The sequence below is a fragment of the Nilaparvata lugens genome, chromosome 8, assembly GCF_014356525.2.
Source record: "Nilaparvata lugens isolate BPH chromosome 8, ASM1435652v1, whole genome shotgun sequence".
Lineage (NCBI taxonomy): Eukaryota > Metazoa > Arthropoda > Insecta > Hemiptera > Delphacidae > Nilaparvata > Nilaparvata lugens.
In genome coordinates, this window is record NC_052511.1 from 50,235,329 (window position 1) to 50,252,560 (window position 17,232).

The 17,232-nt window shown below is 35.5% G+C and overlaps 1 protein-coding gene across 1 annotated transcript in view; it reads left to right on the forward strand.

The window, feature by feature from the left end:
- Positions 1-17,232, forward strand: part of LOC111044166 (transmembrane protein 94) — a 99,819-nt gene that overhangs the window by 1,399 nt on the left and 81,188 nt on the right. Inside the window, 7 exon segments of the mRNA XM_039435021.1 lie at positions 436-576; positions 2,018-2,154; positions 4,508-4,704; positions 6,455-6,736; positions 9,091-9,303; positions 12,025-12,198; positions 16,569-16,672. Coding sequence (XP_039290955.1) covers positions 436-576; positions 2,018-2,154; positions 4,508-4,704; positions 6,455-6,736; positions 9,091-9,303; positions 12,025-12,198; positions 16,569-16,672 — 1,248 coding nt within the window.

Below are 17,232 nucleotides of genomic sequence, written 5' to 3' on the forward strand. Positions count from 1 at the left end.
GCAAAATGTCGGTAATAGATGAAAAATATATAGGCCTAATCTTCTTTCTTTAATATGTGAATATTTCCTATGTTAGTGATGATGATTTGAAATATTTCTTCTATGTTTGGTGTTGAAGCATCTAAATTTAAAAATCTACTTTGTGAAAATTATTAAGGACTGAAAATTTTGTGAAGTGAACAACTACAAGACTCAACCTTTCGGACTATGTGTAACCTTATCTAAATTTGGGAGAGGAATAGCGCAAGGTTACTTTATTTTTTTCTCTCCCTATCATTTTGATGATTATGTACTTATTTTATGAATCAATAAAGAATAAAAAAAAAATATATTTATTAATAATAAATAAATAACAATTATCAATGCAACTCTGGTATTATCTTATGTATGAATTTGTCTGCTATTTATAATAATTATAATTACTTTTATTCGCAGGTGTTCTAAGTTTTCATTTATCTGGAATGTCCTCCATCACTCAAGCAACGACTCTTTACTCTGCTGGACTTCCTTATCTATTCTAATCCTTGAAGCACTTTTGATGATCGTAGTATCGTTAATCGAAAGTGAGAATTCCAGGTAAAAACAGAAAATAGAAACAAAATTTTTTTGACCTCCATTAAAAGTTTGAAAAATATCTCGGTCATTGAAAAATCAATATAGTTTGATTAAATATAAAATAAAATTATAGTACCCTTTGAAATTAATAAAATAATCGAATAAAAATACAATATATACAATATAAAAATTCTATATACCTATACAAGAAAGTAGCCCTGAATTTATACATTTTAAAAAGATAATTTGGAAATAACAAAAAAATGGTAGCGATTTGACAAATCTATTTATACCCCTTTCACAAAAGGTCACTGGATGAAAAATAATATAGTTATTTTAATAAATCGAGTTTGATCTACATCATAGAAAAAAGATAGCATAAGAAGACATCACATGGAATAGGTAGTTTATGTTCCAAATTTCAAGCCGATTTCTAGTGATTTGTATCGTATTGTGATGATACTGTATCATGTGTGGTGATACTGTATCATTTTGTACTGATACTGTATCATGTGTAGTGATACTGTATCATTTATGGTGATACCATAGAGAAAAAAATATAGCACAAGAAGTCATCACATGGTACAGTTTATTTTCCAAGTTTCAAGCCGATTTCTTGTTACCTCAAGCCGATTACTGTCTACTACTGTCTATTATTACTGTTTTGTTGGGGTGAGAGTGTAAGAACGGCACAGTATGAGAGACTGCCAGCATCACATAGCTCCAAGAAAAACAACTACTTGGTCTATCAGCTTGAGTTAACATTAAACATTGGAACACAAACGCCCTATCTCTTATGCTATCCTTTTTCATGCTCATGGCGATAGTCCTAGTTGTTATTCTCCGTGAAGCTATGTGAAGCTGGTATTCTCTCATACTGTGCCGTTCTTAAGCTTTCACCCGGCCAAAACAGTAATGATAGACAGTAGTAGACAGTAATCGGCTTGAGTTAACGAAATCGGCTTGAAGTTTAGAACAAAAACTACTTACACCATGGAAATTTCTCCTTATGCTATATTTTCTCTATGACTACATTTTCCATGATAAATTTCCCACATTTTCCAAGGGTCTAATTCTGGCAGCCGGCCGCTGAGCGCCCAGTTTGTAGATGCCCTATTCTAGTATAAATAAAGTATAAACTTGTTTTATACTACAAATACGATGATTATTATAATACTAAATTTTTTACTACACTTGCAGACTTCCTTGATTTGAAAATATCAAATTTTTATAATGATTCTATGTACATAGATTCAAATGTGATGCTTCAAAATTGGCGATGTGCATTATTTTTCACAATTTCAATTTATCCACCAAAATACATGAAATGTATCAACAGAGATGTTGAACACAATCAAATTCTATATATTTATTCACACATTTACAAAATCAGCAGGGATTTCAAATACATATTTATTTAAATTATTTGAGTTTTCAATTCAATTTCTACTCATTTTTGCAGGTTTCATTACTTGGGACTTCAAGGTGTGGCGATTCTGTTACTGGTTGCATTCACCTTTGGTTTCGTGCTGTGGGATCGCTATCTTTGTACTATAGAGGTTTCGCAGAGGGTCAACGAACTAATCAAGTATATTGAAGGTTAGTAATATAATTATTATTTAACGAAAATCCTAAATAAATGCTGCAAATCACCCCGAAGACTTCTGCTACTGCAGACATTGACAAAAGGGTTAACAGCTGGATGGAAATTCGATGAGAACTACTATCCAAAAATTAGTGGCCAGCCCGGGAATCGAACCCGGTACCTCCCAATTGCCAGTCAGGAATGCTTACCCTTACACCAAACTGACAATCTCTGGATAGCAGCGCTCATTTTATACGAAGCCATAGCGGCCAACCAGTTTACAGATGGAATTAAATAGAGAATGCATTTATTCAAATGCTAATTAATATATAATTATTATTTAACGAAAATCCTAAATAAATGCTGCAAATCACCCCGAAGACTATAAAGAAGGTTAGTAGGATGAGAGAAGCTTATAATGTTTATGGCATCAGAATTTGGGAGAGAAATAGTACAAGTTACTTTCTTCCAATCTCCGCATTCTTATTTTGTGAAAATTCAATAAATTAATAAAATGTTCTAGTTGAACAGTCTCTCACAAACCAATGACCAATTTTCATGACGCTTCATATTCTGTTCTTGAATTATAATTTCTTATTTTCTCGTCCCCAATATCCCTTAGTTTTTCAATTGCCAATTCATTTAAATAGGAATACATTCAAAATACAGTCGAACCTCCACTTAATGAAATCTTCTAATTTTAGACAACGAATTTCGCCATTCTTCTCTCTCATTTGGTAGAGAGTTAGTGGGGAGGATATTTTTAATATTCTTTCCGAAGAATGGACATTGATATGTCCAAAGCTCCGCCAATTTATGTAGATGCATAACAATATAATTATTATCTATAGTTATTATATTACAAATTGCTTTTTCATATCATATACAGTTCAATAATTATTTTCTTAGTCTATATTATGTAAATTCATCTATAATTTTGCTGTATTGTAAGCTATTGTATATAAGTGTATAAGCCAGTATATATTGTAATCTACATAAATAAAGTACTCAATCAATCAATCTTTTGTCTTTGTCGATGGGTTCATTATTGTAGACCAGGCAGGTAAACGACTGGACTTTTTTCCCATTCTTGCTTTTGTCACACATTACAATTCTTTGAACTGACTATGATGATGATGATGACTGTGACGAACCTGAGGAGAAGAATTCGTCAGATCAAGAAGTTCTAGAGGCTTTTAATCAGGCAAGGATTAAAACTGAAAAATAGTGTACCAGACATGTCCGACTGTTTGAATAAATGTGAGTCATTTATCAAAAATGATGTTTTATTCAAATGCAAAATTCAACCGATATTACTCTCTTTTCAAATATAAAACAAAAAAATAGGAAATTTGAGTTATTATAGTGAAGATATTGAGAAAATAACCGTATTTTGCGTTCCATCTAATAGTAGTGTAAAAAGTTGAAAAATATTGCTACAGAATTATGTACTTTGATTAAACTCTACTAATAGTACAAATCAAGTTTTCTGGAAATAAATTGGTGAGTTTACTTACTTATTATGTTCTACAAATATTAAAAAAAAAATGTTTTTTATCGGCAGCATGAATTTTCAAATTTCTATATTAATATTGGCCTAATAGGTACTACCTACCATCGTTCGCGATGATATGTTTCATGTACCATATTCATTTATTCACTGCCGTGATACGATATTATAAGATCCATAGGATCGTGGCAGTTTTCTTGACAGAACCTCTCAATAACGAATACCTCTCGGCAGCGAATTTTTTCTCGAGATAATCGACTTTGTTATATAGAGGTTCAACTGTATTCCCATTTCCACATTGTTCCTCTCATTCCAATCTGAGATTTCTTATTTCATCTTTGACGGTTACATAATTCCAATGCATAAGTTTCTTCACACGTATAAGTATTTTGTATTTACATAAAAATAAAAAATGGTACATGTAACATCTCATTATTGACCCGAAAACAGAATATTTTCCGAGTTACATTAATTCTCCCTCTAGAATTTCCACATACATCCTAGAAAAACGGCACTATTGTATTGTAAGTTATACCATATTCAGGGTGAACAGCTAGATGGAAATTCGATGAGCGCTACTATTCAAAAATTATTTGTCAGCCCGGGAATCAAACCCAGTATCTCCTTATTGCCGGTCAGGAATGCTTACCCTTACACCAAACTGAAAATCTCCGGATAGCAGCGCTCATTTCATATGAAGCCATATAGCGGCCAGCCAGTCAACAGATGAAAATTACTGAGATGTTGCAATTATTCAAATGCTAATGAATTAATAATCATTATTGAACGAAAAACCAATATGGAAAACTTTCTAAAACTAACTAAAAACTTATATTTTTCTTTGTCTCTCCCTGCAGACGCAGCGTCCACCTGTCACTGGCTACCAGACAACTACCCTCATGTGTGTTCACCCTACTCCCCTTGCATCACCCTGCAGTGGACCTACAGGGATGGAGCACTCGTCAACCTGCCCTGGGCCCTGCTAGTGGAGGGAGACCTCGTGCTAATCAGACCTGGACAAGCGGCGCCCGGCCACTGTGCGCCTGTTATTGTGGTCAGTTCGGAACACACCTAAATGCTGCATTCTTACTTATTACTTTCCTTGCCCTATTACCATAGGTAAGGAAAGTATTGCTTTCCAAAAAAAAAAATTAAGGTACCCTAATTTCAAGTTTTCTATACGTTTCAAGGTCCCCTGAGTCCAAAAACATGATTTTCAATATTAGTGCACAGTGAAAATATGATTATCATAATTTCGAATGGGATTATTCATGATCGATCTGCCGGACCGAATTAGAATAGACTAATTAGAGTTCCTGGGAATTATGTTTTCCTACAGTTACCTTGAAAAGTGACCATTCCTGCACTGATTACAGAACGCAAAGAATCACTTTTCCGCTCTAGTGCGTAAAGTATTACTTTCCGTACTCTCAATAATTTGCGTATTATCTTGCAGCCATCTCAATGATCTGTTGACATTGTTGGCGTGTATTTTGAATGCGAATTTGTTCTATCTATATTTTTTCTGATTTTCAAATAAATAAAAATGAGAACTCATTAAATTATACATTTTGAATATTATTAATTATTCATTATTTCAAATATTATTTCAGCAAATAACAATTCAGCTGGGGTTTAGGAGTGGCCGTAGTCGAGTGGATTAGATGCTGGCTTTGTAATCCAAAGGCCCGGGTTCGAATCCCAGCCCGGGCAAGATATTTTATCTCGGGCCACTCCCGTGTTTCGGATGGACACGTTAAGCCGTTGGTCCCGGCTGCCTAAAAAGCAGTCGTTAGGTCATGTCAGAGGCCCTGAAATTGATCAGTTACAACCTGAAAACTCTGACACCAGACCTGAGACAGCCAGGTCACACGATATTATTATTATTTAGCTGGGATATTGTTAATTCAATTTTGAATTGTCTGTTATGATTCAACCACAGTTATTGGTCAAGCTGTAAAAACGTTTGATTTGAGATAGCTCAACAAACAGAAAATCGCATGTGGACAGCTCATGGGACCAGGAAACGCAGATGTTGCAGCGATCAATGAGGAATCGTCAACACGGATTTCAAGAGTGTATTCGTTCAGGAGGAAGCCATCTTGAAGAAGTAATTGTCAAAAAGTGATAGATGTTATTAATAATTCTCAAATGACAAGTCTTGAACTTTACATTAGTTTGAATAAAATCATTTTTGCCCTTCCCACTAATGTTTAATGGCGTTTTAAAAAGTTTCCGTTATTCTGTGTCACTCTGTATTTCTAGACAACATTCCAGTGTTTCATTATGGATAAAATATCACTACATCTCATAAACCATAATATCTGTAGTTGAAATGAAACAAATTTAATTCTTGATATTCTATTGAATGTGATCTTATTTATTCTTGCAATTTTATTGAATGGGATCTAATTTCTTTCTTGAAACTTCATTCTACGATCACAGAATACATATAGAATGGAGAGTATCAATCCAAACAATGTATTTTACATGACGCCAAGACTTGAGTGCACCAAGACCACGTCACGTGACTGCGCCATCATGTTAGAAATGAAAATTTCCGCTATCCGGGTCTTTTGAACGGGTCGCGGCAGTGAACGACACCGATTGATCCGGATTAGTAAAGTGATCCGAAATTCCTATCTCTACTACTATCGCAATGCTGAACTTTCTTTCAAGATGGCGGATTTTGGCGTCAGGATACTAGCCGACTTTCCATTCTGTGCTATGATATCCAATTTTCAATTATTGAAACTTTATTTAATGAGATCTAATTTAATCCTTGAAATTTAATTGAATTTCAGGACACCTCAGGCACAGGCGGAGAACTGCGGGCGGGCGAAGTGTACTCCCCGGTTCCAGGGGGCGGTTCCTCCCAGAGTGGCACCCCAGGCACTTGCAAGGGTGGTCCCTCACTTCGGCAACCCCTGGCGAGCAAGGAGTACATAGTTCAGGAGACGCCGTTCTCAGCCAATCTGCAACAAATGCTGAGTGAGCATTACCAACGACCTCCGACCTACCATCACAGCGCGTGTCGGATGCTGGTGGTTCAATTCATTCAGCACATGATTCTGCCTTTTGTCTTGGTCAGTTGCATTCATTCTGTTCATTCAATAATTTATTAGTTTATTCATTCAATACTTAGTCAAAATTATCATCGACCTCCGACCTAACATGACAGCGTCTGTCGTATTTTGGTTGTACAATTAATTCAGCACATTATTGTGCCTTTTGCCTTGGCTATTGGCATTCATTCTGTTTATTTATTCATTCATCTGGCTCATTCATTCATGCATTCAGCACATGATGCTGCTTTCTGTCCTGGTGGGCTTCATTCATACATTCATTTTTCTATGTAATTCATTAAAAATCACAAATCATATTATACGATAAGGGAGGCGACAACAGGCATAGGCCAACCTGACTATAATCATATTGAATTTTAAGATTTTCTCTAGAATTTTTCCCTACCAGATTTTTTAAAATGAATGACGGTGTTTCAATATGTTATAGCATTAATTATTTCAAAATTACAGTCTCGAGTCATATATCAAATTAAAAATAAACTCAAAATGTTCTACATAATAGCCTTCAAGTGTTTAATATGAGTACCATTCGTATCTCGGTACACGTCAAAACTATATGTGAGTTCTTTCCAATAATTTTGATGAATTTAATTGCTAAAACAGCTGTTTTAATTCTTTTTTTACTTTCCTTGCCCTATTACCTTAGTTAAGGAAAGTATTGCTTTCCGAAAAAAATTAAGGTACCCCAATTTCTAAATTTCTATACGTTTCAAGGTCCCTTGAGTCCAAAAAAATGGTTTTTATCTCATCTCCCAATTAACGGAATCACTTGAAATTTGGAACTTAAGGTCCTTCCCCTATAAGGATCCGACATCCGACACGAACAATTTCGATCAAATGCAATTCAATGGCGAAAATGTTGTCAAAAACAGGGTTTTTCGCGATTTTCTCAAAAACGGCTCCAACGATTTTGATCAAATTTATATCTGAAATAGTCATTGATAAGCTCTATCAACTGCCACAAGTCCCATATCTGTAAAAATTTCAGGAGCTCAACCTCATCTATGCAAAGTTTGATTTTAGATTCCCAATTATCAGGCTTCAGATACTATATAAACAAACAAAAAAAATCAAGTTGAAAAGATTGAGCATAAAAATCTCTACAATTAATGTTTTGTAACATTTTCACCTAAAATTGAAAATAAGCTCGAAATTCGAGAAAATGTGATTATTCAATTGCAAACTGTTGGCAACTGTTGATTCTATTAAATCATTCACTATGAAGAGATAGCACACATTGTGTGTCTCCAGCGTTATTGTCCTGTCACCAGCTTGCTCAGATCTTGGAATAGTAGACTTGATATGCGCGGGAACACTAGCGTCAGTTGATCAATTTTTATAACGGCAAGGAAAGTTTTGTGAGTGCGCCACAGCAGATTTTTTTCAATTCGGGACGGTCGGCTGCAGTGGAGGCATATACACACGGTCAACGTTAGTAGACAGTCTACTGACGTTGACACACGGTCCCTAATAAACTCTCAAAGATAATTCTGTTATGTCAGGTGACCGTGGAGGCCATGGGAAACAAGCTTTGTCATTTAGTTCCTTACGAACAATCAGTTATGCCAGTAAGATGAAGTTTTCTGGTACATTCTTTGTCAGTTGAGGGTTTAAAGTATCAAGATAAGAAATGCCAGTTACAGTTGCTTTAACGAAAAAGAAAGGACCTATATTTTCTGCCAAGATATGGCACAAAAAATGCTTAAAAATGCTCAATAATTAGCACCGATGTCAAAATACAAAACTGAATTCCTTTTTCATTTGATATATGACTTGGTTGTAAGTTTTCTGTAGCCTATAGTGAGGTCCACTTTATAATGGCAGTGGATAAAGATAGGAGAATAGCGATGCCGATTCTCTGCATTAATTAATTATATTTCTACACCGTCAAAAACATAATTGGCATCGTTGTGGACCTAGAAAAGGATAGTACCACCGGCTTTGTTGAATGATAGACAAGAATAGCAAAACCAAAGTTGAACAAATACTGTCATTATAACGTGGACCTCACTATAGTAATTCATACAATTGTAGCCAAATAATTCATGTAGTCTAGTAAACATTATAACATGTTGAAACCCAGTTATTTATTTTTGACCACCCTGTACCTACATTATAGGAGCTGTTCAAGTATTGAAATGATTTAATTTAGTTTGTGATTTAAATCGACAGGTATGCATCGTGGGCACTTCGTCACTTGCACCTGTTGGACTCTGTGGGCAGTGGTGGGTGGTGGGAGGGGTTGGTGACACTGCCCATAGCAGTCACACTTCCCCTCCTTCCCCTTGTCAATAAAATATATTTAAACTATATTAAAGTATTGAAATAATTTAGTTTTTGAATTAAATCGACAGGTGTGCATCGTGGGCATAGGCGTACTTCGTCACTTGCACCTGTTGGACTCTGTGGGCAGTGGGGGGTGGTGGGAGGGTTTGGTAACACTGCCCATAGCAGTGACACTTCCCCTCCTTCCACTTGTCTTCCCATCAACATGGCTGCTGCTTATGGCTTACGGCAACGCTCGCATCTCGGCGCTGTTACAGACTGACACGCACTATGCTGCCAAGGTGAGGAATTAATATTTATCTATTAATTTTATATTGCCCTTTTCATCCATTGATTAAATCATTCAGAATCACACAACTCCTAGGAAAGTACCACAGGCTAAACCCCAAAACGGTTCCAATTCTAATTTATACAACAGCTCAAATGTTGCTATAGTGAGGTCCACGTTATTATGGCAGTGGAGAAAGATAGGAGAAAAGAGTTGCCGAAAGTCTTGTCAATGCCTTCTATAGACGGTAGTTGATACAGTTTTATTGATGTAATATTAACTGTTCATTCTCGTTTAAAATTATCAATCATATTTTATTATGCAAGAAATTACATTTTTCAATAATTTCAAAATGAATTTCCATGATTAAGATGAAATATATTGTTATTAATTCCACATGGTTAAAAGACGATCTGGAAACAAAGCAAAGCGAGAAAGAGATAGCGCTATCTGCTTTGTTGAATGATAGACAAGGATAGCAATACCATTGCTAATCAAGGCTGTTTGGTACACCTTTCTATTTTTATCTAAATTGGATAATCTTTTTCAATATAATTGAAGATCATTATAAGAGTGAGAAAAAGTTAGTGGCAACTGAAATTTTTAAGTGGTCTAATAAGCGAGTTATGAGTTGTTGAAGTGCTAACTTTCAAGATTCCGTTTTCTTTCCAGATCATAAACGGTTTCGACTATATTATTAGAAATTCTCTTCAAAAATCAAAAAATGTATCTTTCCAAATTAAAACATTTTATTCCCCATATAGTTCATAAATAGAAAATAACATTTTTTTGTAAATTCGTAAAAACATTTTTTTGTAAATTTTATAAATTATCTACAAAATAAATTTCGTAGATAATTTTTTATTTTAATTGCGAAAAAACGCATATCAGAACAAATCCAATGATATTCTGAATGTATTAAAAAACTCCAATGGAGTTTTCTAATACTAAATAATACTAATACTAAATAGAAGTTTTCAAATTCTAAACCGTTAATGATCTGGAAAGAAAATAGAGTTTAGCACTTCAACAACCCATAACTCGCTTATTAGACCACTTAAAAATTTTAGTTGCCACCTTTCTCACTCTTAAAATGAATGATCTTAACAATTATATTGAAAAAGATTATCCAATTTAAATAAAATTAAGAAGGTGTATCGATCAGCCTTAATTAGCAATGGTATTGCTATCCTTGTCTATCATTCAACAAAGCAGATAGCGCTATCTCTTTCTCGATTTGCTCTGTTGCCAGATCGTCTTTTAACCATGTAGAATTGATAAAAATATATTTTATCTTAATCATGAAAATTCATTATGAAATTATTGAAAAATGTAATTTCTTGCTTAATAAAATATAATTGATATTTTTAAACGAAAATGAACAGTTAATATTACATCAATATACCTGTATCAGCTTCGTCTATAGAAGACAGAGGATCGGCAACGTTGTTCTCCTATCTTCCTCCACTGCCATTATAACGTGGACCTCGCTATAGTGACCTAGTGTGAGTAATGCCTAAATATTAAATATCGATTTGATCAGTGTCAGATAGAGTAATGCCACATATAAACAATAGCGTAAGTAGATATCCCATGGCATAAGGCGTTTATGTCGCAACTTTTACTGTTATCTCAAGCCGATAGTCCTCGTAGTTCTTTTCCGTGAAGCTATGTGACGCTCGTAGTCTCTCATTGTGCCGTTCTTACACTCTCACCCGGCCAAAACAGTAACAATAGACAGTTGTCGACAGTAATCTGCTTGAGTTAACAGTAAAAGTTGCGACATGGACGCCCTATACCATGGGATATCTACTTACGCCATTGTTTATCTATGGTAATGCCTAAAGATTAGGTAAGCACTAAGCACCTATGTAAGCACTAAGCTGTGTAGAGTGATCTAACTGCTGAGAAGCCTCGCTAATACGGTACCAAAATTATATTTACGGACAGCATACTTTTCTTTCTTTCACAGTCTCATGTCTTATGGTATTCTTCTATGGGGAAATTCAGCGCACATTAACGATATTCTCCTGCTACAAAAAAAAGCCGTGCGAATAATCACGGAATCACCTTATTTAGAACTCTGTAGGCCTTTATTCATAAATAATAAAATCTGACAGTAATAAATCAGTACATATATTCTGTTTTGTTATACACTAAGGAGAATCTGCACCGTTATCAATTAAGAAATACTGTTCACTCTGTTATACCAGAAACAATAGACAGATCTATATTCAATACCAAAGATTGTCTAAATCTTTAAACAGTTTTGAAGCAGTTGGGCAAAAGGTGTATAATAAGTTACCGCTACACCTCCAACAAACACCCCTAAAACTGTTCAAATTAAAGGTGCACGATTGGCTGGCAAAAGATCCTTTTCATAAATTAAGTGAATTTTACAAGAGCAGAATCAGCATACCTTAATTCTTATTGTTAGCACGTATGAACTAGCTGCTTAATTTTGTAATATTGTCTTTGTTATTTGTAATATTTGGAAATGTAATGTAAATAGCAATGTAATAGTAACAATGTGTCTCTTAATGTGAGACTGTCTATTTCATGTTCTATTTGTGTGACTTTGTCTTGTGCTTTTTTGGCTGGCTGACAATAAAATTGAATTTTTTATTTATTTATTAAATATTGATTTGATCAGTGTCCTAGAAACAGTGCGTTAGTCAGTGGTTTGTGTCTGTGAAGATCTTGTACGAATCTTGATGCAATTTTTATTTTGCAGAAACGTCAGAAAGACCCAGACGCCGACCCGTTTGATGAGACCGAGATCGATAGGAGTACGCTGACTGTTCTGGACCTGGCTGAACTGAAACATCACTTTGTCAACGAGCTGCTGGGTCGAGGCAACAATCTCACACGCTCTTCCAACATACTGCATGCATTGGGATCTATCACGGTAAGCTACCTTAAGCTGCGTACACATATTCGTGCTTCCAACCCGCACCGAGCACGCTCCTCCCTCGTACCGCCCTCGTACCACCATCGAACCACAGTCGCTCCGCCCACGCACCCATCATGAACGTTACGGAAGATGTTAGATCTTCTCGCGTTCCCCGGTCGAACCACTGTTGCTCGCCGGTCGATCATCAATCGCTCTGCTGGAGTGACGTTCGGTTGCGGAGCAGAGCGACAGTCTGTACGCACCTTTACCTGCTAACACTCCTATAGTGAGGTCCACGTTATAATGACAGTATTAGATTAGCAATTGTATTGCTATCATTGTCTATCATACAACAAAGCGGATAGTGCTATCTCTTTCTCGCTTTGCTCTGTTGCTAGATCGGCTTTTAACAATGTAGAATTGATAATTAATTAACAAAATATTTAATCTTAATTAGAACTTTATTTAACAATGTAGAATTAATAATTAATTAACAAAATATTAACAAGGCGTTGACAAGACAGAGGATCGGCAACGTTTTTCTCCTATTTTTCTCCACTGCCATTATAACGTGGACCTCACTATAGTAATCTATCTCAATTGATACAGTAGACCTCTCCGTAAAGCAAGTGGTGGAGGCCAGGAGAGAGGGAAAAAGAAGGAAAGGTAGAACGAGAATGAATTGGGAGAGTTATTTTGAAAGTGTGGGTCGCGAGAGAGGGAGTTCCATGAGGGAAATGAGGAGAATGGCTGAGGACCGGGAGGTGCGGAAGAGGTGGACCGAGGCTGGGACCCCTACGCTGTAGCGGCAGAAGGGGAAAAGAAAAAGAAGAAGAAGACCTCTCCGTTTTTCATGCTCTAGTTTTGATACAAATTCTTTTGATGCAAATATTTTTAATGAATTTTCTCACAATATTCATCAATTTTGTATACAATTTCCTTGTTATCAGAACATAGAGAAAATTGAAAGGTCGGAAGAGTTTGAAACGGAGATGTGCAGTCTTTGGGACATGACTATTGAAAAAGACGTTGTACTATTTCTACTGAAACGTGATTTCATCAAACTAGCCACGTGTCTGCTGCAACTCCCTGACTTGGAGCCCAGGTCTTTCAACAATGTAGAATTAATAGTTAATTATCAAAATATTTCATCTTAATTATGAAAATCCATTATGAAATCATATAAAAATATTTATTTCTTGCTTAATAAATCATAATTGATTATCTTAAACTGGAATGAACAGTTAATAATATTACATCAATAAACCTGTATCAGCTACTGTCTATAGAAGGCATTGACAAGACGGTGGATCGGCAACCCTGCTCTCCTATCTTCCTCCTATAACTATTTAATTAACTAGTTAATTAACAAAATATTTCATCTTAATTATGAAAATCCATTATGAAATCATAGAAAAATATTTCTTTCTTGCTAAATAAATAAATAAATCATAATTGATTATTTTAAACTGGAATGAACAGTTATTTATTAAGTTAAGTTTTGCTTGTTTTGAACTGTCCTTTAGTTCTGTTCAGTGATGCTCCTGCAATGCGAACGTGACCTTGTCATCAAGGTCTTTGCATGCAGTATTTTATTTTCGTGCATTAATTATGGTGTATTTTAGTAAAACAGTGTAGCTGTGCTAGATTACATTTCATCATCCTATAATGAGAATTAATACAATTAGTATTATCAGCAAATTTCATATTTATTCGGTTAAAAAGTTGTCTTAAGTATTGTTTTATTATTCTTATTTGCTATCTTTTTTTAGTTTTGTGCGCTGTACTGTTGTTGTAAATTGGTTGCGAAATAAAGAATCTTATCTTATCTTATCTTAATAATATTACCTACATCAATAAACCTGTATCAGCTACTCCTATCTTCCTCCTATAACTATGAAATAGTAGTTGAACACAGTGTTGATTTATAGTGAGGTCCACGTTATAATGGCAGTGGAGGAAAATAGAAGAAAAACTACCGTATGCCGATCCTCTGTCTTGTCAATCAATGCCTTCTAAAGACAGTAGCTGATGTAGGTTTATTGATGCAGATAATATTAACAGATCATTCTCGTTTAAAATAATCAATTATTATATTCTATTAAGCAAGAAATTTTATTTCTCAATAATTTCATAATGAATTTTCATAATTGAGATGAACTATTTTGTTAATAATTAGTTATAATTATGACTTGAAATTTGGAACTTAATGACCTTACACTATAAGGATCCTACACGAACATGTTCGATCAAATGCAATTCAAGATGGCGGCTAAAATGGCGAAAATGTTGTCAAAAACAGGGGTTTTCGCGATTTTCTCGAAAACGGTTCCAACGATTTTGATCAAATTCATACCTAGAAAAGTCATTGATAAGCTCTATCAACTGTCACAAGTCCCATATCTGTAAAAATTCCAGTAGCTCCGCCCTATCTATGCAAATTTTGATTTTAGATTCCCAATTATCAGGCTTCTGATACAATTTAAACAAAAAATTCCAAGTGGAAAAGATTCAGCATGGAAATCTCTACAATTAATGTTTTGTAACATTTTCACCTAAAATTTAAAAATAAGCTCGGAATTCGAGAAAATGTGATTATTCAATTGCAAACGGTTAGCAACTGTTGATTCTATTAAATCATTCACTATGAAGAGATAGCAGACTTCGTGTGTCTCCAACGTTATTGTCCTGTCACCAGCTGGCTTGGATCTTTGAATAGTAGATTTGATATGCGCGGGAACACTAGCGTCAGGTGATCAATTTTCATAACGGCAAGGAAAATTATGTGAGTGCGCCACACCAGATTTTTTTTATTGACTGGCAAGTGGCAACCCATTCTAGACCTTTAGATAACATATCTTTATTGTAGATAACATAATCATAGCATCAGCTGATGAAAAGTGAAATGCGCGTGTTCGTGGCGCTCACGTCTGTACGCACGTCTGAGGTTTGAGTGGTAGAGAGGACTCAAAAGTCCTAACTCCGCCTAATAAAGAATTTTTTCATTTTTCATTTTCATTTTTCATTTTTTTCACCTCTGTGAATAAGATCAATGCTTCCCATTCAAACCAATGCTGATAGTTTTAAGTGAATTGAGCCGGCCTGGTTGGTCTAGTTGTAAGAAGCGTTAGAAACTTCGGTTTTGCTAGCACGGCCTGTTCCGTGGGTTCGAATCCTGTCGATGGCATGGACGTTTGATCATCTCATCAATTATTCACCAACGCACTTGCCATCATCCACGAACAAGCAGATAGCTCATTTAGAGTTGGGTGTCGAGGTGTAATGCCCGATTGGAGTACTGTACTCCGATGGGTTGCAGTGTTTTAGAAGTACTGGTTCTGAGATGAAAAACAAACCACCTGGTCTTTCCCGTTCAGTTCGTACTCCGGAAAATGTAGACCGAGTCAGAACGGCAGTTGTTACTAGTCGTAGAAGATCGACTAGACGACATGGTCTCAGGACTATACGACACTGACTTGGTCTACATTTTCAGGAGTACGAACCTTAGACCAGTTATAGAATAGACTCGCTGGGAAGTCTAGCCTCTGAAGCCAACATCTATTGCCATATCACCATATCGTGACGTCAGCATCGGATAGAAAACTTTTCTGCAGAGTTTGTTTACATTGTTTTTCATAGCTGATTGTGTCTATTTCAGATGGAAGTAAATTATTATTTATGAAAATGGTAAATTCCCGCTGAAATAGAAATCAATGTAAACAAACTCTGCAGAAGTTTTCTATCCGATGCTGACGTCACGATATGGTGATATGGCAGTAGATGTTGGCTTCATCGACTTTCAGTATGAATATACAATGGGCCGTGTCTATTCTATAACTGGTTTATGGTACGAACTGAACGGGAAAGACCAGGTGCTTTTGTTTTTCATCTCAGAAGTAGTACTCCTAAACACTGCAACCCATCGGAGTACAGTATTTCGATCGGGCATTGCACCTCGACGCCCAACTCTAAAATATTGACGGAAAAGCGTTGCAATGTGACTACAGATTAATTGTTTCTAAAAACTGCTCGATAGCGAACACACGATGTTGTACGTTCCAACGCTCATAGCAACTGAAATGGCATAGTATGGGCCGTCTGCCAACATTCGTTCCAGGGCAATACCCCCTCCCGTCGCCAAGTACTAACGGTTCGAAAAACATGCGTTTCCCCTGCACCTCCTTAGTGGCAAAATTGAAAATCTTATTTTTCCACCTTAATAAAAATTAAAAATCAAAGTACCTCTTTGAAGATTTGTTTCCTCTGCACCACTCTGTACATGCTGTTGAATTTTTCCTTTTTTACTACCACAATACTACTCTAAAAAATTCAATGATCATTCTTGATGATAAACATGTTTTGAAATTGAGTATTTTCTGTTCTAGTCTCTGTGCTGTGTTGACAAGAAAGGCATCCTATCATGGCCTAATCCAACCGCCGAGAAAATATTCTTCCTGAGGAAAAAAGAGGAACCAGTCTCGTCTCCTAGGTAAATATTAGTTTCGATTAGTTGCTTGTTACTAGTAATAAAGAGATGATGTGTTCATTGTGAACGGTAGAATCATAGCCACCTCTAATACAAGGCCCCGGCCTACGATATTGCAACGTCACAGCGTAGGCCTAGAATCTAATACATGATTGGTGAAAAAGATCAGCTGGTATTTTCTAAAATATTTTTCAACAATCATATATTAGATTCTAGGCCTACACTGCGACGTTGCAATATCGTAGGCCGGGGCCTTGTATTAGAGGGGGCTATGGTAGAATCAATCTGAATGTTTATTTATAAATCGTGAACAAGAAATGATATTATGAATAAGAATATATATTTTGCTGCGTCTACACCAAAGTTATAAACAATAACTTAATCCTTTTAGATTCTATTAGATTGAACATAACTTATCATACACATGATGAACATATGTGTTTGTCAAGTTCCGTTCAATCTAATAGAATCTATAAGGATTAAGTTATTAACATTTTGTTAACGCAGCTTAACAGTAACTAAATTAATTTCTATTCTCTTCACGTTACAAAATTTTGAATTGA